General features: G+C 38.9%; 1 protein-coding gene across 3 annotated transcripts in view; it reads right to left on the reverse strand.

Annotated features, from left to right (window-relative positions):
* The window catches only part of SYT1 (synaptotagmin 1), a 361,382-nt gene that overhangs the window by 120,148 nt on the left and 218,513 nt on the right, over window positions 1–22,721 (reverse strand). For all 3 annotated transcript variants that reach the window (XM_063322878.1, XM_063322876.1, XM_063322877.1), the window contains exon 4: window positions 11,656–11,844. In XM_063322878.1, the coding sequence (XP_063178948.1) occupies window positions 11,656–11,827 (172 nt within the window). In that variant the 5' untranslated portion in view covers window positions 11,828–11,844. The remainder of the gene's footprint in view (window positions 1–11,655; window positions 11,845–22,721) is intronic.

Raw genomic sequence — 22,721 nt, forward strand, 5'->3', positions numbered from 1 at the left:
TTAAAATAACCATAGCTGAAGTAAAATTAATTTACGTTAAAATATGAATTAATGTAGCAGTTCATCAGGTAAATTGCAGCATGTATTAGAAATGTGTTTACAGTCTTGATCCTCCAAACCACTTGTGTGTAACTAATTTAATTTGATGCACTATTCAGGAGCTTAAAGGTTAGTACACATTTAAATACTTTACTGGATTAAACCTTTTTTAAAATCTGCTGTGTAACATTTCAGTACCTGAACTCAGCCTGCATACCCATTTTAAACTTGTATGGCTGTATCAAGTGTGTACTTCTGTTGCCTTTTATGTTATTTACAGGAGTGGCGTAGGTCAGTGAAGAAAAAGACTTGAAAACAAGAAAAAACTTGTTCACCAGTTTGCACTCATCCTGCACTGCAGGGGTCAGCTAGCGTTGCTATGCCATCAGGGATTTGGTATCACAAATCATTTTACCTAATGCAGACACGATTCAGGGTATCGGTTGTTTGTTTTTAAAGAGCATATATTTTCTGTTCCTTTTCTCCTAGGAATTACCGGGATAAATATTCAGTTCAACAGAATAAGAACGCTTCTTGTCATTATCATTATAAAATTATAGCTAGTTTTCTTATTCTAGGTGGCAGTGCGAAAGAGTAGCGATGTTGGACAGAACCATGCACTTCGCAGAATCAAAGCCCAGCTGTCAGTAGGATCCCAACAAAAAAGAGCTGTTGCAAATCAAGGATGTTAATGCATTCGCTGAAGAGAAAAACGATTTTTCTAAATAGTTTCCCTCTTCCATTTTGTCTCTTCCTACACACTTATATTTATATCAAGAAAAACAGCGTGCATAAGTATTTTTGTACCATGCAATCACTGTTAAATAAATGCATGGCTGTTTTGGAATAGTCAAGTCAATTTTGACATTTTTTCATGCTATATTATCATCAGTAATGTTATGCCCTGAGTTCAGGTAACATTAAGCTTTCTTGTTTGTCCATTGGTCCTCTCCACTCCCCCATACTATTTTCTGTCATCTTGGTCACCTCGCTGTCCTAGGACTTAAAACTCATCAATAAATATTTCATGTTGCAAGAGAGTTCAGAAACAGTTTCCTATACAGTGATTACCATCACTGAGTTGTAATCTAAAATGTTACGCTAGACTGAAATTTATGAATAGTAAGCTTGCCTTATCTTCCTCTGTCCTTCCGTTGCCCACGCTACAAGTAAATCTGCACCCATGGCATGTTACAAACAAATAACTGACTCCGGGGCTAAGACCCAAAATGCTATATTCCAGTTTAGCGCACGTGTTTGCTGAAAATTGGGTACTGAGGTCTTAGAAAACATGATAAAATAGCTGGCTTTGGAGGAGATGAGGTTTGAAACCTAAAGAAGAAACAAGTCTGAATGTTGGATTAGCAAGTGTATTGCTTGTGCAGTTTTTTCATGTGAGTTCTGGCTAGGACAAAAGTGTTAATAAGTACATAAATGAAATAACACGGAAGGAAAACCATGAACTCCAGTAAGGAAGGACTATAAAAGTATCTGTAAGAAAGGCAGAGAAATTATTATCAATATTGTTGACTACATGAAGAATGTATTGCCTCTCTATAAACTGTTTCAAGTAAAAAAACATAATCTGATGCCTGTCCTAGTCCTGGAGGTTTCCTCCCCACTGGGGTACAGTCATATGGGGAAGGGTCCTGACACAGCTCTAGGGGGAGAAAGGTTCTCATGTGGAAATGACTTTCAATCCTATTGACAGCGCACCAGCTTTAGGATATTCCTTCTCCCTTCCTCTTCAAGGAACAGCCACCCCTACTTCACCGTGTCAAATGAACAGTTTGTGTGGCTGCTTCAAACCGACAACATGTGGGAGGTGCCACCAAAGGCTGAAGAATATCGTTCAGGCTGCAGACTAAAACACCTGAGTTCCTGGTCTTCCTGAGACTACAGCTGGAAAACTAACCTGGATCTGCCTTTCCTGCAGGAACAGATAGGAAAGAAATGCAGGATTCATGGGGTCAGTCTCTGTAGCCTAGCGTGGGACATTTGTTTAAGAGTAAGGAGCCCTAAATACCAAAAGTTATTTGCTTACTTTGTCCTACGGCATTTGACAGCAAAACGCTTATGCTGTCCTTCAGTCAGGTCTCTGGTCCAGTGAGTTCCCCCCCCCTCATCAGATTGTACATTGACAGAAGAGAATGAATGAATCGCTCTCAAAGTGAGAGAAATCAGGTCTCTAAGGCCAGGGAGAGTGTTTTCAGGCTGCGAATCTGTCCGTTATAAGGGTCTAACCTAGAGCTCTACCTAGATATCAGAGTCTGTGAGACTGGTACCATTTCAGACTCATCTCCCTCCTTTTCTTCCTTCTGGATAAACCTGGGCCTCTTGTTTCTGTGTTGTTCTGAAAAGAACCAAAGCATTTAGCTCAGATTTGTGAATTTGACTCCCAGAGGCTAGTTCCTAAAAGCTAAGTGTAGAAACCCTGAACATTTCTGGAGCTCCTTTTTAGATCTGGGTTGAAATGCCTTTCCCATCTGAAAGGACAAACCCCATCGTTCATTTTGGCGGCTCTTGCTGCAATAGGGAAACGGTGCCAGCTACAGTACTGAAACATGCCCCCAGATGATACAGGGGCTGTGAGCAAATTAGGGAGCTCTTGCTGAAGTTGATAATTAAGATTAGATTCAGATTCAGAAACCTGCACAGGAGTAGGCAGATGGCTAACGCTCAGCTGCCAGCTGGAACTCAGCCTTCATGAGGCAGTCGTTCAAGTTCAGCAGCACAGCTCCTTCAGAGCAAAGTCTACCCATACCCAGATCCTTCTGAAGATTTGAGGCCACCTCCACAGCTCTTGCAAACTGGCTGCGTGTTCTGGAAGAAGCAGAGATTTTCAGATCTAGACCAGTTCAAAATCTCGCTTGAAATACAAGCCAAGACTTAAAAGATAAAAGGAATGCAAGAAAAAATGCTATGGACCTACGGCATTCCTGAAAGCTCCTGCTGGTGCTCAGTGGCTTCGTATTTCACCCACCTTGGCAATCAGGCATGGATGACCAGATATCTTAAAAACTGTATCAATAAAGGAATTCTTATATCTTTAAAAAAGTTTAAATACTTTAAAAAGCACGTATCAGCCAAAACAAGGAGGGTATTATATGTTTATAATCCCTCAGGGAAGACTGTAGTTTGGATAATTCTCAGCAGCAAACACCCAGTTCTAGGTAGAATAGTTAACAATAACAACAAAGAATGACATTCTATTCTTCATCTGTGCCAGCTTACAACAGTGCCTCAGAATAACAGAGCTGTAATTATCTACTCTTGGTTCTTATAAAAATGCGAGAGAGTATCTTCTAGCTTGCCACAGTGCCTAGGCACAAGTAGCTGAGGTAAGGACGGAATATCAATCTTAACAGTAATTCCTATATTTTCATTGCCCATTTATACCATACTTTTAAAAAGCAAATCTATTAACCATAGTCCCAAGTGCTTTTTCTCTTTTATGTGGTACACTGCTGAGAATCAATCTTTAAATGTATTCTCAATTTTAAGTTCAGAACAATTGTTCCATGAACTCTCATTTTCAGAGCAAGATTACAAAGTGAATTATAACAGATAATGGGTAATTTCTGTAGACACTTCATCTGCAGGTAAGTTTGAAAAAGACTAGCAAAGATTGTGTTTATTTTATGCATGTAAACATAATTTTAGTGCACTTTCCCTCACACAAAGTAATGAAATTTTAAGATACATTCCCAGTACTGAAAGGAAGCCAGTAACCATGTTCAGTTTTCTGCTTGTAAATTGAATTCTCTACTCAATTTATAAGGCACTGGCACAACCTGACATATCTATAGTGCAATAAAATACCTACCAGAGTCGTTGTAACATATAAAATAATAATCACAGTGATGTGCTAGAGGAGACCCTTGGGGGTACTCTAGCACCCCTTGTTAAAATCCTGTCACCAAACCAAAAGGTAGGTGCTCACCCCTGTTTCTGCTATAGGTGAATTTCACCCCCATGGCCGTAAAAGTTAACCTGAACAGGCTTTTTTGTTTGCTTATATTTTGCTGAAATCTTCCCAGCATCATGTATTTTACAGGAGAACTTGCTTCTCCTTCCCCTTCTTTCAGACTCTACAACTCAAAACCAGCTGCTGGTTCTGAAAACGTTTCAGACACACGTAATCAATAATGTATGATTCTGTGTGACACTGAGGTTATGCTCCCAGTATGCCTCTGGTGGAGACAGTATTTCCTTTCAGACGGGATAGTGCACTCTCAAGGTGTTGCAGAAAAGGACAGGGGTTTAGCACGCGACAGGCTCCCCCTGTGCTGGGGATGGAGGGTGCTGCAGCTGGTGCTCCGGTTTGAGTTGCTGGAGCCTGCTCTTTTGATTTCTCCTTTCCTCCTCAGCTTGTCCAAGGAGCCAAGATAAGGGCCAGCAGAGGAATAGGGGCCTCCCTCAGACCTAAGTGTGTCAGATGCGTGGGCTGAGCTTGCTTGGATCGAAGGGGATGTGTAACCTCCTACCAGGCACGTGTGCTTGATGGTGCCGGATGCAGCTACGGTCTGCAGCAGCACTTTTGGGTCACGTTAGAGCAGCTCATACCTCGAACAGGTTGAGGTTCCCAGCTCAGTCCTGTATGAGGATCAAAATGGCAGCTGTCACAGATCCGAAAGTTTAAGTACAGGACATGTTAAGGGGAGCCTATCAGGAGGCAAATAACTCATGGAAAATAACTCATGGACTATGGGCTAGACGAGGTGACAGTGAGGTGGATCAAGAGCTGGCTGAGTGACAGAACTCAGAGGGTTGTGATCAGCGGCACAGAGTCCAGTTGGAGGCCTGTAACGAGTGGTGTCCCCCAGGGGTCAATACTTGGACCAATTTTGTTCAATATATTCATTAATGACCTAGATGAGGGGACAGAGTGTATCCTCAGCAAGTTTGCTGATGATACCAAGCTGGGAGGGGTGGCTGACGCTCCAGAGGGCCGTGCTGCCATCCAGCGTGACCCGGACAGGCTGGAGAGCTGGGCAGAGAAGAACCTAATGAGGTTCAACAAAAGCAAGTGTAGGGTCCTGCACCTGGGAAGGAAGAATGCCAAACACCAGTATAGGTTAGGGGCGGACATGCTGGAAAGCAGCTCTGAGGAGAAGGACCTGGGGGTCCTCGTAGACAGCAAATTATCCATGAGCCAGCAGTGTGCCCTTGTCACCAAGAAGGCCAATGGCATCCTGGGCTGCATAGGGAAGACTGTGGCCAGTAGGTCGAGGGAGGTCATTCTCCCCCTCTACTCTGCACTGGTGAGGCCACAACTGGAGTACTGTGTCCAGTTTTGGGCTCCCCAGTTCAAGAGGGACAGGGAACTACTGGAGCGAGTCCAGCGTAGGGCAACCAAGATGATTATGGGACTGGAGCACCTCCCTTATGAGGAAAGGCTGAAAGAGCTGGGACTCTTTAGCCTGGAGAAGAGAAGGTTGAGGGGGGACCTGATTAATGTTTACAAGTATCTAAAGGGTGGGTTTAAGGAGGACGGAGCCAGGCTCTTTTCAATGGTTCCCAGCGACAGGACAAGGGGCAATGGGCACAAGCTAGAACATCGGAAGTTCCGTTCAAATACACGGAAAAACTTCTTTACAGTGAGGGTGACAGAGCACTGGAACAGGCTGCCCAGGGAGGGTGTGGAGTCCCCTTCTCTGGAGATTTTCAAGACCCGCCTGGATGCAGCCCTGAGGGATGTGCTCTAGGCAATCCTGCTCTAGCAGGGGAGATGGACTAGATGATCTCTAGAGGTCCCTTCCAACTCTGAAGATTCCGTGATTCCGTGATTCCGTGACTGTAAAAATTTTCTTCATGACAGAATCGATCATTAAAATACCAACAGAGTGCTATTAAATCTCAGACCACGTGCCATTCCTTCCACAAAAGGAATTTCATCCATGTTCTACTTCACGAGTTTTTCCCTTCCGTTCTTCCACCCCTCCGTATCTATTTAGATACTTTGGATTTAAAAGCTGTATTTTCAGGATCCTGATTTCAAGCATTCCAAATATGCTGGACCCCTAAAAATAATGAAGGCGTTTTCACATTATGAGTTTATAAAATAACAGAGTTGAATTGTTTTTCTTTGTCTCATGATTTTTGTGTCTTCTGGATGCGTGTGGGCAGTATTTTCAAGCTCTTCCCCACCAGCAGGTGATCTAGAAACTTTTATTTATCGAGAAAAAAAAATAAAGCTGAAGTTCTCATGTAACCACTGAACTCTGGACTGGTGGGTTCAGGGACAAAACAAAGTAATCTGAAATTTGCATTTAAATTGCTATATTTAGAAATAATGATTTTTTTCCCCGTCTATTATTGTACTGTAATAGCTCTTTCTTGTACTTGTTCTGTGTTTCAAAATAAATCTTTATTTCTGATTTCCCCTGTTTCTTCCCCAGTGTAAAGCAACTGGCAATGATTTGATGATAGGAAGGGAAACAAGAAGACTTAAATTTATGCCTTCCCGCTTCCTCCAGAGCTGTTCTGCAGACTTTCATGAACTTCTTCCTTTATTCTCCTCTAAATCTCTCCTTGCAAGTCATCTTTGCCAGGACACTTAAATAGAATTTGACCATGTCAGACTGCTCCTAAGCTGAGATCACTGCTTATTGTATTGACAAATATATGTGTGTCCATATAAATATATAGACGAACATACGTGCACATAGTCCTCATTTTCTGCAGGCAGACAGCTATTCCTTGCCTTATATTTAGACAGGAAGGTCTCTGAAGCAGAGAATCAATTTTTTTCCAGCTAACCTAAGAAGATCTAAGGCAATGACTAACATTGGTATGTGCCATGGAAATATAAAAAATAGCTACTGCTGAGAACTTTATTCTGATCTTATGGTATTTCTCTCTCTCAATCCAGTTTTGAAATCTGAAAGCATTCTATTATCAGCATTTTGCTTCTTTTTTATGAACTTAGAAAAGAACTTGCCCTCTCCTCCCTGTGCCAGTGACACCTGTACTCCGGGAACCATTCGACGAAGCAGTGAAATGAACAGCCTGAATTTATTTTCTGCAAACGATCAAGCTGGCAGCTCCGTAAAAATTAAGTTTCAGAAAGACCCCATGCACAAAATCCTCAATTATCTAATAACAGGCAAAATTGAATAATATCTCCCTGATAATCTTGATGCCAAATAAGAATGACCAATTAAGAAACGAACTTTATTGCCATTTATAGAGGGTAATAAGAACTCCTAATACAACCTCAGCTGGTCAATCAAGAAAGGCAAAAGGGTAGAACGGCAGAGACCATCAGGGAGACAGAAATGATAAGGTGTGTCTAGGATGACTACTGAATGTTGAAACTTCAACTTAAATGGCTAAACATATAAATCCAGAATTATTTTATTTCCTAGTTTACCCAAATATATCCACAACTCTGTACTTCAGCTTACTAAACTACAATTTAGAACTAACCCAGACCTGAGTCTTAGTTATTTTTACACTGTTTGTTACAGTTTCCTCTACAGCCTCCAGTCCCATTTTGTTTTGGCAGTCACTCACTAAACCAAGGAGAGGTACATAAACCTTTCTCTGAATACCTGCAAACAGAACGTGAAACAAGGCTGCACAGAACACTGGGTTTTAGCCTGAATCATCACACAGTTCTGAGCTCCTGGTTTGGGGGATTATCAGCCCGTTGTACACAATGAATCAAATTTAGGGGTTTTGAGCACCAGCTACTGAGGCCAAATGGAGCAGCAAGCCAGCCAAACATTTCAAAGTAAGACTGGTATGGAAGTGTAACCTTTTATTCAATTATAATGTAAGACAGCAAAAAGCATTAGAAATATGCAATAACTTCCTATTAAAGAGGTAATGATAGTATCCTGGATTCAACAGATTAAGCTATTACAGCTATTAACAGCATATCATTATTCAGTCACATGTATGCTGGAATTTAATTGGATTTTTGCTGTTTTATTTACCTTGCTGTCAGAACGAGGTCTTCTGTTCATACAGGAATATGTTCTTAGGAAATACATCAATTTCACTCTGATTTTAAAAAGATGCTTATTAAGCAAACTAATACTGATTGAGGTTAAGTTTTATTTTTCTGTTGTTAGTGTCAGTATCTTGACATTTAAAGCCTCTGCCCAAAAGCTGTTGCTGTCTTGCATTCCCGTAGTTGTGCTAGAACTCGCTTACGGTAAATGTATGGCAGATATTTTCCTAGCCTGTAGACAAAGGCCCAGATGGAAGAGCAGTGAGAGGGAGGAAGGGAAGAATCAATATATCTTATACAGTCTTTTAATGTAATTTTGCTTTCAGATACGTAAGTGCCATTTTATCTGCTTTGTTTTACCCTCTTTTTCAGGTCTTGGAATTACTATGTTTAAAATGCAAAGTGTAAAAGCAGAGATGGTGCCTTTTTTCTCCTTCTGGTAAACAGCTTTAAAATTCTGCAGATTAAAGATAAATTGGGATAGAAAGTATAAGAACCAATTAAGATAGAGTGACTTTTATACACAGTGCAGTTATGGAAAAACAACTGTACTGTGATTATGCAAATCAGCCACTCACAACCAAAATGCAGGGATTTACATAACGGAGAAAAAAAATTCTTCACAGTTATGCCTCAGTAACCTTACAGGATTTTTGCACTTTAATGGTATGACTCATTGTAATAAAGCGATCCTACTTGCTTTACCCAGGATGAAATATATGTTAGGACATCGCCATTCTGAATGATTTGTGTGGTTTTGGAAGCCTGCACTCTTCTGCCACAAAAGGTGGGGTATATTCTACTTTAAAGAGTTACAAATCAATGAAAAAACAGAATTTCTGCTTGTATCAATTAAAATTTTAACTGAGTTTGCATATTGCATCACTGCTGTTGTAATAAATGTATACTGACACAAATGAGCCCTCTGTTCTTCTTGGAACTTTTATTTTCTCATTCTATTAAATTCATTTGTTTTCGATAAAATAAGACTTCTCTGGTGCATATATTACAGGAGGAAACATCAGTGTAATTTAAATTGCACAGGCCCTACCTTGGAGTTCTGCAAAGTGAAGTCTTAATGGGAATCCTGATATTTTTAGTTAGTTAAGTATGTCTAGACTATTTAACTTGTGATTTCTATGTGTTCTGCAAAATATTATTTTAAAAAGATGACTTTTCTATTATATGCCACATGGAAGGAATGATACTTATTCAGCTCATCGTAATTTACTGTACCTTTATTTTTGTAACCTTGTATTCCGCTATTTTAGTGTTGGGTTTTTTTTGATAAGCATGACTAGATATTATGTAATTTCTATGAAAAGCCAGAAAAAGGAGACTATATATAAATTAGCTCCTCCTATGGCAGAGCTTTTTTATCACTCATGCCAAGCTGATTGCAGGTGAGCTTTTTCAAAATATGGGTACATTCTATCCTATTATATATTCATTAAATCATGATGGCTTATTTTCCATCTGCAGACATCTTAGGCAGAGGCAACTAAAACATTTAATTATTTCTCTTGTGCACACAGACAACACAGCATTGAAAAAAAAAAATCCTCACCCATTAACCACTAAGCCTTCAAAGCCTTGCCTGTCACATGGGGACGGACACAAGATCTTTGGAAGTTTTAAATAAGAAAGTACATGAACTAGAAAACAGACTTGTCACTGATCTGCAGAGATGAGAGAACTTGCTGACTGTGGCATTCGTCTGCCATGTGTAAGACTTGATGTCAGATCTTCAGCTTGAATCTACCAGAGGAAAAACCTGGTCCGTAGTCTTGGAAGTGTTCTTAGACCCAAGTATCTGTGATGCCTCAATGATGCCCATTCACCATCTTTATTCTCTCTCACATGCAAGAAATTCACAGAAAGGCACTATAAAAATGATTCGGTTGGAACAAATTTACATTCTGCTCTGTTTTAAGAAAGACTCTGCAAAAAATTAGCAACCAGCTGTAAGAGGTAAGGTCTGACAACTTTTCTACCACAATTAAACCCTCAGCTTTGTAATAGGCTAACAGTATCTCGCTGACAACCCCCTGCTGACAAAACAAACAAATAGTAAGGAAATGCTATAAAGTTCTGGTAGGTTAATGAGGTCTCCTCTCCCCTCCCACCCCCAATATTTTGGAGACAGCCTACTCAAACTTATTAGGTGATCAGTTTGTGTTAGTTTATAAATGACAAGCACATTTAGACCTGTTAATTATCGTCCATTCATGTAGGATTTGTTGTTGTTCTCACTGGGGAAAACAAAAGTTATTTGGGATATGAAAAGCTCCAACATGTCAACGGCATGAGAAAATGTTTCGAATGCTGACCATTTCTCCCTCAATGTCTTGTATTTTCTTTTTTTTCTTCTTCTTTTTCTTCTCATAGTTTTGTTTTTCCCATGATATCATCATGCAATTTCATTTCAGTATGGTCTGCACCGGACTGTGCAGATTACCAAACTAATGACATATGGACTTCTTACCACTGTAACACCTCTATTCTTGCAAGTGAGAATTTCGAGTGACAGAGCAAAGCTGTTTGCTATCAATTTTGCAAAAACCACATCTGCCAGATTGCCAAGATCCATTTCAGAGATAAAAAATCGATTAATATTCTAATTTGTTATCTGTCTTTATCGGTCACACGGCATTTCTTTATACAAATAACCTTCTAAAAATGAAAACGCTTACATATGTTAAAATGCTTCCCTGAAAATATTTTACATTTACTAATTCTTCTGAAGTAAAAATTATTAAAGATTGAATATGCCTAATGCCTCTAATGCCTGTTATTAAAATACAGATACACACAGAGCCTTTACCTTCATGTCTACAAAAGTGACAAAATTATCTGATTGTATCATTAGGTAATTTTCCTGTCAGGAACAAAAAGGATTTTTTCTTTATTTTATGAAGCTACATTGACAATGTTGAATTAGTTGCATATTTAATACCAGTGCATGCATACTAAACCACAGCAAACAAGTTCAAGAGCCCTAGTATTACAGACAACAGCAAAAAGCTAATGCGTATATTTTTTTTTACAGATGTGAACAAATCGAGGCCTCAACTCTGAATGAATACTTTCTAGCGCAGAGCAAAAGAACCCTGCTGACTATAACCCTCTTGACTTCACAGAAATATACATTGGTATTTTTAATGTATTCTGTATAGGTACAGGAACTCATGCAAGTAACATTCAATGGCTGATCTAACAGAATTACTGAGTGGGAAAAGCATGGCTATCTTCATACGTTACTGATGTATTACAGCTATTTCCTTGTTAAAAAGCCATTTTCCCACTTTTTCTACATTTTCTAATCCCCGAAGACAGGCAGTTGCCTTGTTTTCTCAATATTTATGTGTTGCGGACAAATTTTGCTTTAAGGTACTACGCCCGCACACATTTATCATAAACATGAAACCCTAAGTGTTACTTTTAGGAAATATTTTGGTTATTGGTCCCATGGCCACTGTGAAGTTCTGCCATTCCAGTTTTGATGATTCAGCAATAATTCATCCGAAAAAATTACCAAGACAACCTGACACAAGAAGAATAGACTCAAATTATATAAATAAATGACAAAAGTAGAAAATGCCAAGTTAAATCTAATCTGCTGACAGAAGCTTTTTAATCCATCAAGTTTTACTTACGTGGAATTTTGTTCAGTTCATTCATGAACTTCTCTTTTAACTTAGAAAATGCATCTTCTTTTCCTCCCCCTCCTCCGGGGCTGGCTGGCTCGGTGACATTACTTGGAGGGGCTGCTGCTACTGTGGTAGCTGGCGGTGCTGCCAGGGCCTCATGATGACTTTCACTCACCATTTTAACCCCTGGGTAAGCTGTTGGAATAAAAAAAAACAACACAACAAAACCCCCAAAGTTAATGTTTAGATCATTGAAATGTATCTCTCATCAATAAAGGACTAAATAGGCAGAATATCACCTGGTGCTCATGCTTACTGGGTAAATACAACTGCATCAGCATATTGCCTCATGTTATTCATAAAATATTTATTAGACAAGAGAGAAAAGTCTTTTGCAGGGTTAATTTCAGCCAGAATCCTTTCATTGCTTAGAGTTCTTCTCCAACAGTGTTGCATTTTGAACTGCTGAATTTGAAACTTCAAAATTCCTGTAAAACTCTCATGCAGATTTATGGCTTGCTCTTCAATTTTGAAAGTATAAGCAAATTGGGTAATAACTGCTCCCTATGTGCAAATTTCACAGTGTATTTACAGAATTATTTTTCTGTGAGAGTTGCAGAGGTGTGGATCATAGCGAAAGATTCTACATAAAATAAACGAAGTGATAAGGATATAATAAAAACACTTCAAGATTTCCTGTCAAAGTAATAACCTATTGTCTCCCATTTAAGCAAGTTGTATATTAAACAGAAATTGATTTGCATCCATTTTTATCTTCACTTATTGAAGGCAATTCTCCTTCCAGTTATTTTGTGTGACATTTGCTACTGACAATATTCTCTTAAATTATTCAGATGTCTCATTGGTGTATTCATGAAGCTACGACATCTGTAGGGTATCTAAATGCAGCCATATTGAAACATCTCAGAGGCTGTCACAAACATAATCCCACATCAGCATATTTTTAATTTTCTGTTGTTTAACAGGCACTTTGCAAAACCGTTACTTGAACGTACACGACAAATCTAAGAATTCTGGGCTAGTGGGGTGAAGGTGAGATGACATGCACAAAAGCAATTTCAATGTCACACGAAGGTTGGCTGAAATGTTTATATTGGTTTTGAACACATTGTTCTGGTTTTCTGCTGCATCCTAAATATCACTGATCTTAATAATCATTCTGGTTTTCTTCAGAAAACCAGAGGGAGAAAGGGTTTGAGAGATAACAAACATTCATTATCGCTCTGAGTGCACAACTGGCCTTTGACCTTTTGCTGAGAAATTTAAACATCACCGTAGGAAAAAAAGGCAAGACATCAAAATTAAAGGGGCATAAGAGCATCTGACTGCATGCAATATGATGGATCATGAGCTTTCCTGCCTTACGTGACTGTATTCATGGATGTTGCTGAGAGTGCTCAAATCATTAAATCAAGACAAGAATTGGCTTTTCGTCCTTCAACTTAACTTTTAGGAGCCCGCAGTCATGAAGCCCTGCAGGTGCAGACCTGACTGCTGCCAGAATGAACCTTCTGAAATCACCCTCAGCATTCTTACCATTAAACAGGGGCTTGCACACAAGTGTAGTCGGGAATAAAAGCAATTCTCCAACACTGTCATCCAATGAAAAAGACTTTAACTAAATCGGGGGTTGGCCTTGTTCTGCAGAAGCAATTTGCTGGACATTTTGCAGCAATCTTATTGATGCAGCACTGAGTGAAGCGGTATTCCCTGCCTGCCCATTGCTTCTGCCTTTGCCCTCACAGTCTCTAGCCTAATATAAAATCATGTTGGTGTTGACACAGGATATGTATATGATACAGCTCCATAAATATTTCATAGGCATGCAGTCTTATCTATTTGCTTGTAACAACATGGGATCAGTTCACTATCTAAAGCAGACTGAAGTCGATGGAAAGATTCCAAGTAATATCCATGAACCTTGGCTCAAGTCTGATGTCTGTGAAGATTTCCCCACTTACCTCCCAAAATAACAATTGGGAAACACATGTAGCACATAATTTGGGTAGTATGAAATAACGTTTCATAGCTATTCCAGACTAGAAGACTTTTTCCATATGGTCCGATGAATGCCAAATACTATGAAGCAAAACTTGCAGAGCCATCAGCTGTAAACATTAGTGCTGTTTTATATTATAGCATTTTGTCAATGAATGTCAGTTAAATCAGAAGAAAAGTTGTATGATATATCATAATTACATCAAAATTAAATTGCTTAATTATAATATATTGCTTAATTATTTCAGGCCTGGCAGTTGACTATTTTATTTCGTAATGGAAGACACAATTTCCAGTGATGACTTTCAGCTAATTAAAAATTAAGGCAAATGTAATTTATTTGCTTCCAGTTTTGGAGCTGTATTTTGAAAATATATTAGGAGAACAAAATTGAAGCGTTACACTTTCATTTATTTAAAAGGAGGAAAAAATAACAAAACAGAGTATTCCTCTGAACTCCAGGAATAATCCTCGGTAGAGTCTTGGTGTAGTTAGAGGTCACTACATCTAATGAGGCATGCCCAAATGCTTTGAGACTTGCTACTGAGCCTTCGACCTTTACACGCCAATGACACTGTCCTGATCATTTAAATAGGTGTGAAGGGGCTGAAAACGAATCTCGTCTCAGAAAAAGCTTTCTGCAGTAAAGAATTTTCTGAAGAGCACATGCCCACTCGCTTACAGAGATAACATCTGATGGCTTCTATTATTGTAATGCTGCAGCTTTCCACAGTAATGGTATAAACACTGTGGTATTATTAGAGACTGCAGAGTACTGAATAATTAGATTTAAATTGGCCTTTTACAAAAAAAGGGGTTACTTTACTGCTGCAGTGCATCACCGAAGGTAAAGATCTACAAAATACTAGGAGATTATCTGCCATTTATGAAATGGCAGTTGCGAGCAAAAATTTCTTATAGGTTAAGAAAATGAAATGTCATAGAATTCAACTATGATTTCCAGTTCAGTGTTCAATACAATGATTATACTGCTAGGTATGAAACTACATGTTGCACGTGCAACGTGCAGTCATAAACAAGAGTACATTTGTAGGCATAAATAAAAGTACAATTTAATTTACATGGTTTTAGAAAACACAGCATAGACCATGTTCCCTGAGCATGCCAATTCTTTGATGTACCACTCCTGATCCATACTAGTGCCATACAATCATTATAAGAAAGATGAAAAACAAAACAATGAACAAATACATGGAATGCTTCCAAGTAATGCTTGTTGTCTCTGTACAGAAGTAGTCAAGTGTTGACTGAAAATCCAGAGATGATGATTTGAACCCTTGAGGAGGTCAGGGACTTAGAGTCTTAATGTTCCCTATGCAAGAAAAACTCAGACAAAAATGAGTATCAGCGCAAACTTCTACATAATTTCTACAGAATTTCCTCTGAAAAGGAAGCTTCTGAGTAATACACAAATGCACTGTGGAGATTAACAAGAAACAAGAGATTTCCTTACAGAGCTACAAAGTATTGTCTGACTGCTTTAATATGCTGGTATGGATTCTGATGATGGGAGTCCTGTTGGAACGCATCTGTTAAGAGAGTAGTAAAGAAGCAACCACTAATAAGAGCGGAGTAAAGAAGAAGAGTCAGACTTCAAATATGGATGGTTACAGAGCATGGAGTAGCCTCTGGAAATCAGACCTGAAAAAATGTGTTCCAGGGGCAACAGCCTCTCTGCAAACATTCAGACATATCCAAAGTAAATTGTGGACAATCTCGGGGGGACTAATCCCATGGGAAATTTTTGTTTGTTTTACATTCTTTTTGAAAAATAAACTGAATAGTGAGAAAATGAATGGGAGAGATGTGGGATGTTCACAGTGATTCACATGAAAAGGGCATCTTCAGGATTTGGAATGAGAGCAAAACTCAGAGTAGTTTGTCATCTTCTGGCAAATCATGGGGAGATTTAAGATATAATTAAAAAAAAAAAAAGGCCAAAGGGCAAAAAGCCAATCTGTATGGTTTCTATGGGATTAAATTACAGCAGGTATACCATAGCAGCTGCTGAAGGATTTCAGGAATACTTTAATCCCATGGAAATAAAATTGGTGACATTGCTTCTGCATGGTGCATTTCAGACAATTTAAATTTTCTCACTCTTCTTATCTGCTCAATACAAACTGGGCGGAGTGAGATAGCAAATAGGTCAGACATCCCATGCTGACCAAATCATTCCCTCCCAATGAGAAATTTTCTGGAAATTGTCCTTTTACCTTGCTGCCTCTCAAATTTTCCTGCCATACTAAAAATTAAAATTAATGAAATTATCCAAAACATACAAATACAACGTTACTATAAATAATTGTGTAAGTTTTCAGAAGTAATTGTCACCATTCTTTCAATGTTTGATGCTGTAACTGTAGTAGAGCTGGTCACTATACCTCAATAAGCCTGCAGAGTTGTAAATTGAGATCTATATTGTTAAATGGTATTTCCTGGACAGGTTAGCTGTTCAGCATCCCAAACATGTTCACTTCAGCAGTTACATCCAGCTTGGAATGTAATCACAAAACTTATCCAAGAAAGAAAAAAAATCACACGTTAACATCAGTTGTGTTTCTTTGTCATTTTTGTTTACAGCTCCTGTGCACTGAAAGAGAAAGAAACTATTAGCTTGCAGTGCTGATATGTCCAGGGTAAGTATGCAGCATTACCAGAGAAAGGTTTGACACCGCATTGAAAATTTACCCTATTCCACTAGACTGTTTTTGATGAAATTAATTCATCTTTAAGAGGATGGGAACATTACCAGAATGTCTAAAGATATCTACAATAAACGATCTCTTCCTAGATTTAAGTATTCTGGGATGTTAATAATACATTTTTTTACTCATTCATCTTCCTGTTAATGAAATACGCTATCTTTCTAGCTTCAGTAATGGACATTTATTTTAAAAGACAAGCTCAGAAAAGTGACTTCTTGGCTTTTTATAAAGATGGGTCTGTAACTACATTTTCAGAAGAATGGAAGGTCACGGTAAAGATGTCATATCAAAACAGCCTTTTCACTACTACCACAAAGGCTTACAATGCAATCCAGATTTAGTACTGCTTTAGAGGAGGTACAAGAAAGGCCCAGCATTTCATGGGGAAAAAAGTTCTGATGAAGAATCGTGGCAGGGGAATTCAGGTGTCCTGTTTGTGCTGCTACTGACGCACAAGAAATGTCCCAGCAAACCCCCACAGAATCACTCCTGCACCTCTTTTAGTGGATGAGGGACATTTCTCCTGCTGCCATATGCAAAACATCAGTTGATGCTTTCAAGATCCCAGCTGAACACTACCTCTTTAATAAAAACTGTTTTCCAATGCTTGCTACTAATACCCCACCAATAGTTTCATTGGCTTGACTGAATAAACAAGATAAACCACCTAATGCTCTCCCCAAAAGCCCACGGCTACTTTATTGCTCAGTTTTAGAAATGACTACGCCAGTGTGTCCTGACAAAGGAGTATCACTGGTCCCGGAGCCAGGTGGAGGAACAAGGTGTTGCAGATAGGAAGAGGACCAAGAGGTGGTGAGTCAGTAGGGATGACTCATGGTGTGGGCGGGGGCACATCTGAGCCCAAGTTTAAGCAAGTGTGGGGGTAGGCCTGCAGTTACATCCCAAGTCAGGCAGAAGTGCAGCAACTCCAAGGTAGCAGAGGAGAAGAACTTGGCAGAAATATTTTTTGACAGTTAGTCAAAACTGTTACTTTTTGAAGCCAACAGCTAGTTAGACTGAGTTATCTACACCACAGTCCTGGACCAGGCACAAATCTTCCCATTATTAGACATGAGCTCAGTATCAGTCTCCAGAGTTTGCTTGAAACAGGAACAAGTATTTTTAGAAAAACAACCGAAAGACACTAACTTGATGGAAAAATCCAAACTCATCGTTGCAAGAAAATGAAATATTGTAAGGTTTCGAGTCTAATATTCACACTGAAAACCTATTATCTGAGTTATATCCAAATAATATCCAAATCTTAGTGTAGTTTTCTTAACTTTTTAAATTCACTGTATACCTCATAAACATTGAATATATGGAGAGTAAGCATAGAATAGTTCACAGTTCTCTGTCATGGTAAACACATTTTATTTAACTGAAATCATTACAACATATGATTTCATCTCTAAGCATGTTTCAAAGCTAACCATATAATGTCAAAGAAAATGATCTGTGCAGTGGACAGCAAATCATCTGAGTATTTTGGGAGGGATATGGACACTGGGAGGGATATGGACACTGTGAACACTGGAGAAAGACAAATTCCTCACTACATGGTACAATCTACGTGTTTCTCTTTCAGCTTCCTGGTCACCCGTTATTAAATATGCAGAACTGTTCAACATATAGGGCTCCAAAATATCTTACGCTGCAGAGTCTGTGCAAGAGAAACTCTGGCTTGCATTTCCAGAGAGAACCTCAGTCTGACATGTAATCTATGAACAGCTAATCACCGTATATTTTGCAGTACCAAGCTACGCAAAATGATATTTTCAGACTCACTCCTTAAGCTGTTGATAAGACCGCCATTAATTTCAGTGAGAACAGGGAAGCCAACGCTATTTTCTTTCCAGCTAAAAGCCACAATTTTTTGACTGCACTTCAAACTTCCGCTCCTGCAATGCAGAAGAGCACATGGGAGCCAGAGGAGTCACAGCAGCTTGCAGAGAAACATAAAAAGCAAGAGCAAAGAGCATTGCAGCAAGTCAAGAGTGGTGAGTCCCTTGCATAGATTCACTATATAAATGCCTGTTTACTTGACCATGTTGTGAAACTCTTATTTTCCCCTAAGTATACGCTATTTCTTAGTCATGTATTTCTTTTGATTTTTAGAGGTAATGGGGCTAGAGACAACCCTGTCTCTCTGGATGTTGACATTGTTGTCATGTTTCAGCAGCAGTGAGGTTACCAAACCTGTCAAAGCGTCAGAATATGTATAATTTAACCCCTCTGTCTTCCTCTACTATTGCAAATGCCGCTTCAAAATGACCGAGGTCCTTGATAATAGCTAGTTATGAATAGGAATAAGGGAAAGAAAGAAACTACAGTAATTTCCTCCCACATGATCATTTTGTCATCTTTCACGCTTGCATCTCGTTTCCTGAAGCTGTAATCTGCATTTCTACTCCCCTGGTATTTACTTCCAGTCTTCCTTTATACAGCAGTGTAAGACAAAGGAATTCACATAAAAATTAGTGTTCAACTGCATTTAAGCATGAAATTCTAATACAGTCCACAGAGAATTCTTGCTGTTCCAAAATCATTTTAGAGTAATCCTACAAATAATGAAGCCCTTTATATCAATAAATTCCTTGTTGCGTACATTGCATAAAATCAATTTATATTCACATATTTGGCTCCTGTCCAATCAATGGCTCTAACAAAGCCTATAAACTAGTAAAGCGCCATAGAGATTAACCATGACGTAGTAAAACTCATAAGGAACAACACGACAGAAATTGTAAAATAATATGGAGAAATGCTATTCTGGTTTTGGTATCTGTAGGTCATAGCTCTAAATTCACTATTTCCCCTTTGAATTTTCCTTCTATTGAGACTTCCTGTGTGTCCCAATTTCTGCACTCAGTAACCATGGGGTTAGTAAAATTAATTAGGAACAAGCAGGATGGTACGTGCACTAAGGAACCAAATACGGGGAGCTGAGATGTGCAATTTAGTGCTATCTCACAGATTAGCTAAGTCTTGGACTTAGGTTGTGAAATAATTGGCACCTAGGAGTGTGATTCTACTCTGACAAGTGACTACATAAAAATGGCACCTTCTTTCTCTATGTATATTCAGTCATATATGCTGAAGTTAATGAGTACCACATTCCAACTTCACCATCCAGAGGTTTTTTTCCCTGTTTCACCTGCAGTATCAAAAAGCTAAGAAAACAAGGAGAACACAATAAGATTGTATTCCTCCTCTGCATCAGGAATGCAATTATAAACTAAATTTCAAAGACCAGTTGATTATATTTTTGAGAATTTACTGCAGATTACACAGTTACAGTTGAAGGCATGGGATTACATCCCTGTAGCCAAGCACACGAAATTTGGGCTGCATTACTTGGTGGTAGGTGGGAGAAGGAAACAGCTCAGCTAGTTTTTCACATCCTGGGATAAAATTACATGGTTGGCATTTAGAAAAATATAAACAGTTGGTATTTGGCATTAAAACTTTAAGATGCGTCACCCAAGTGTACTAATGGGAAAAATACTCCCATGTGAGTGAATTTTGTAGATCAAGCTTTGCAAATTCTGTGTGATAAAAGATTCAGATTTTTCAGGTAGATGCATTCTAGTTTTAAAAACTGTGAGTAGTTCCTCACACGGATATCAATCAATCAGATACACGTAAAGTACCTGTGTGGAAACAAATATATCTCTCTCTATAGGTGTATATAATAGGTATATTCCTTCCACGTGTGCATTAATGATATGCTACTACGCTTGCTATAAGGTGACTAACCAAGTATTATCATTTCACTGTCAATAAAGCAAACAATGACAGTTTGAGGCCAAGAATTTTCTTGTAAACAGATGGTGGGTTTGTGGGGAAATACATAATTTTCATAAATTGTGGTGCTGATAAAAAGATTTTTCAGGGTTTTCTTCAGCCATATCATATCAGCAATGAAACCAGGAACAATGCTGCAAAACCATGAACATAAGCTGACTGACTATGACAGGTTCTGTTAATTGCAGCTACGTGAAAATTAGTTTCATGAATGTCACCAGTCCAGGAAAGAAAAGCATGGGGGCACAGGAGGCATCTCCATTTAGATCTGTTTCTTAAGTTAAAAAAGAATAATTTTAAAAAAGTTATTTGATATTTATGGTTAATTACTGTACTTAAACTTTGAAGGCAATCTTATTAGCACATGGAAGAAAAAGTGGAAATTGGAACTAATTGTCCCATAATGACTGATACTTTTTCCTCATGTTGAGAATGATATGCCATCATCCAATAGCTTTCCACACACAGCAGGGGGGAAAATTATCAATCAATTACATGACAATTAATTCCTAACTTGTAACATCTCTCTACTGAAAAGAAAAAAAAAAAAATCCTATTTTGAGATTAATAATCATGCATTCCCTACAGTGTTTTGGAAAGCCATCTTTTTAAAAGATGCCCTTACACATATCTGAAATTTTTTTAACAATAACTGATAACTGTAAACTGAGGCAGTTTCTGCTGTTATTGCAACTATTTCTTGTTCTGCAGTTATTTCTGTAGGTGAGCAATTTAGCAAGGATCCCATTCACAAGAATGTTGTATCCAACTCACGCGTGAGCAACACTAGAGAAAACAACTTCAGAATAAAGATGACGAAGTAACAAAACAAAAGGAAAAAAGAAAACTACTTGAATATTTTTTGTTTAAATAATGGCAAATGGTAAATTACTGAATGGCAATTTAGAGATTTTAAAAAATTTAAAACTTTCATGTTTTTTGCACATGGAAATGCTTGGTGTGGCCACGTTCCCATCTCTTTTCCAGACCAGAGAAAACTCACATGGTGTAGCTTTGAATTCCTTTGGACAGACAACAAACCTTAGCCTAAGGTTGCTTTCATTGAGTGAGTTCTCCCATCACTGAGTTTTGCATACAAAAATGTTGCTGCCTCCATTCATTTGTGCTTCTCTGAAAGGGAAGTCATTGCTGTTCAGCTTTTGAAAAAAAGGACTTGCATGCCCGCCTTCAGGAGAGGACACAAACATCACCTGGAAGAAAGTGCTGGAGACAGTTCAGAGGAGGAGCAGGATTTATGAGTCACTCCTGTTTTTAGCATACCCTGCTGATTAGGCAGCTTCTCACTCAGCATGCTGGCTGCTGAGCAACCCATTTTGAGGTACTCACATCTTCTGTACATAATATGGGGAGCTTGGTCTGAAGCTATGGTACAGCACAAGGTTGTAGAGTAGGGGTATTTATATGCACAGCATCAGGGATCCTCTAATCAAATCCACAACCTGGATTTACTCTGCTCGTATAAATAGAATGACAAAAGCAGTCTGGTGTCTCTGTCTGATGGTATGACCCTTCTAGGTCATGAATATTCCCCACTTCCATCTGGAAGTTCAGCACAGCTTTGAAAGAAACTTGGTGGACTGAGGCCAACTGAGATGCCTGGGCTGAATTCTGAAAGCCGTCCTCCTGAGTGCCTCACCTAGGATGGCAGGTGAAGTCCCAGAGCGTCATGCCCTTTTAGACTGAGGGTTGGATCTACCCTAAATTTGGACAACAGTCTGCAGTAGCATTCTGACTGAGGCAGTGATTGATAGACCATTCTGCCTCATTAGCCACTTACTGCTGCAGGAGGGCAACTAAGGTTAGCGCTATTGCCAAAACAACCTGGGGAGATAGAAATCCTACTTAATAGGCATGGCTGATTTATTGCTGTTGCTGGCTTTCCCAGTTTTGTTCTGAGCACTTTTGCCTTCTGCCCAATACAGTGCTCTTTGTTTTAAAGCATTGACTCAGTACTTGTTGGGGGAAAAGTGCTGTTCGTCAAAAATCTGTAAGTAGGATAATTCAGTTTTTCAAGTTTGTGGATGGAAACTTGATCAAATTTTACTTAATCTACTGGTAATTCAACTCAGACCAGCCTAAACACCTCGCTGGTTACAGGATGGTTCGAAGTTGTTTTTACCCAGTGCAGCAGGTATTGCAGTTAGATCTCTAGCAGTTAAGCATTTTAGTGCACATTGTCACGTACCCGAAGTTTTCTGTAGACTTAGCTGATTGAGCTAATTGTCCAACTGGGACATAAGAAGGGCTGCGTGTATGCTAAGCGCTCTACAGTTAACATTCATGCCAAAGAACAACAGCTTTAAGTGAGCGAATGAACATGAGAGAAACTAAGAGTTCTCCTTTGTATAGGCATCCTATCGATACAGTTTAAAAATCTGTTCTGTTTCAGATCTGATTTTCTTTGATGATCATGTTGTCTAATTGAATGCTTTTTTGTTTGTTTGCTCAGTTTTCTTTTTTCTCCCCTGGTCTGTTTATTGTGAAGCTCTATATACA

Source organism: Chroicocephalus ridibundus, chromosome 1 (assembly GCF_963924245.1).
Source record: "Chroicocephalus ridibundus chromosome 1, bChrRid1.1, whole genome shotgun sequence".
NCBI classification, from domain to species: Eukaryota; Metazoa; Chordata; class Aves; order Charadriiformes; family Laridae; genus Chroicocephalus; species Chroicocephalus ridibundus.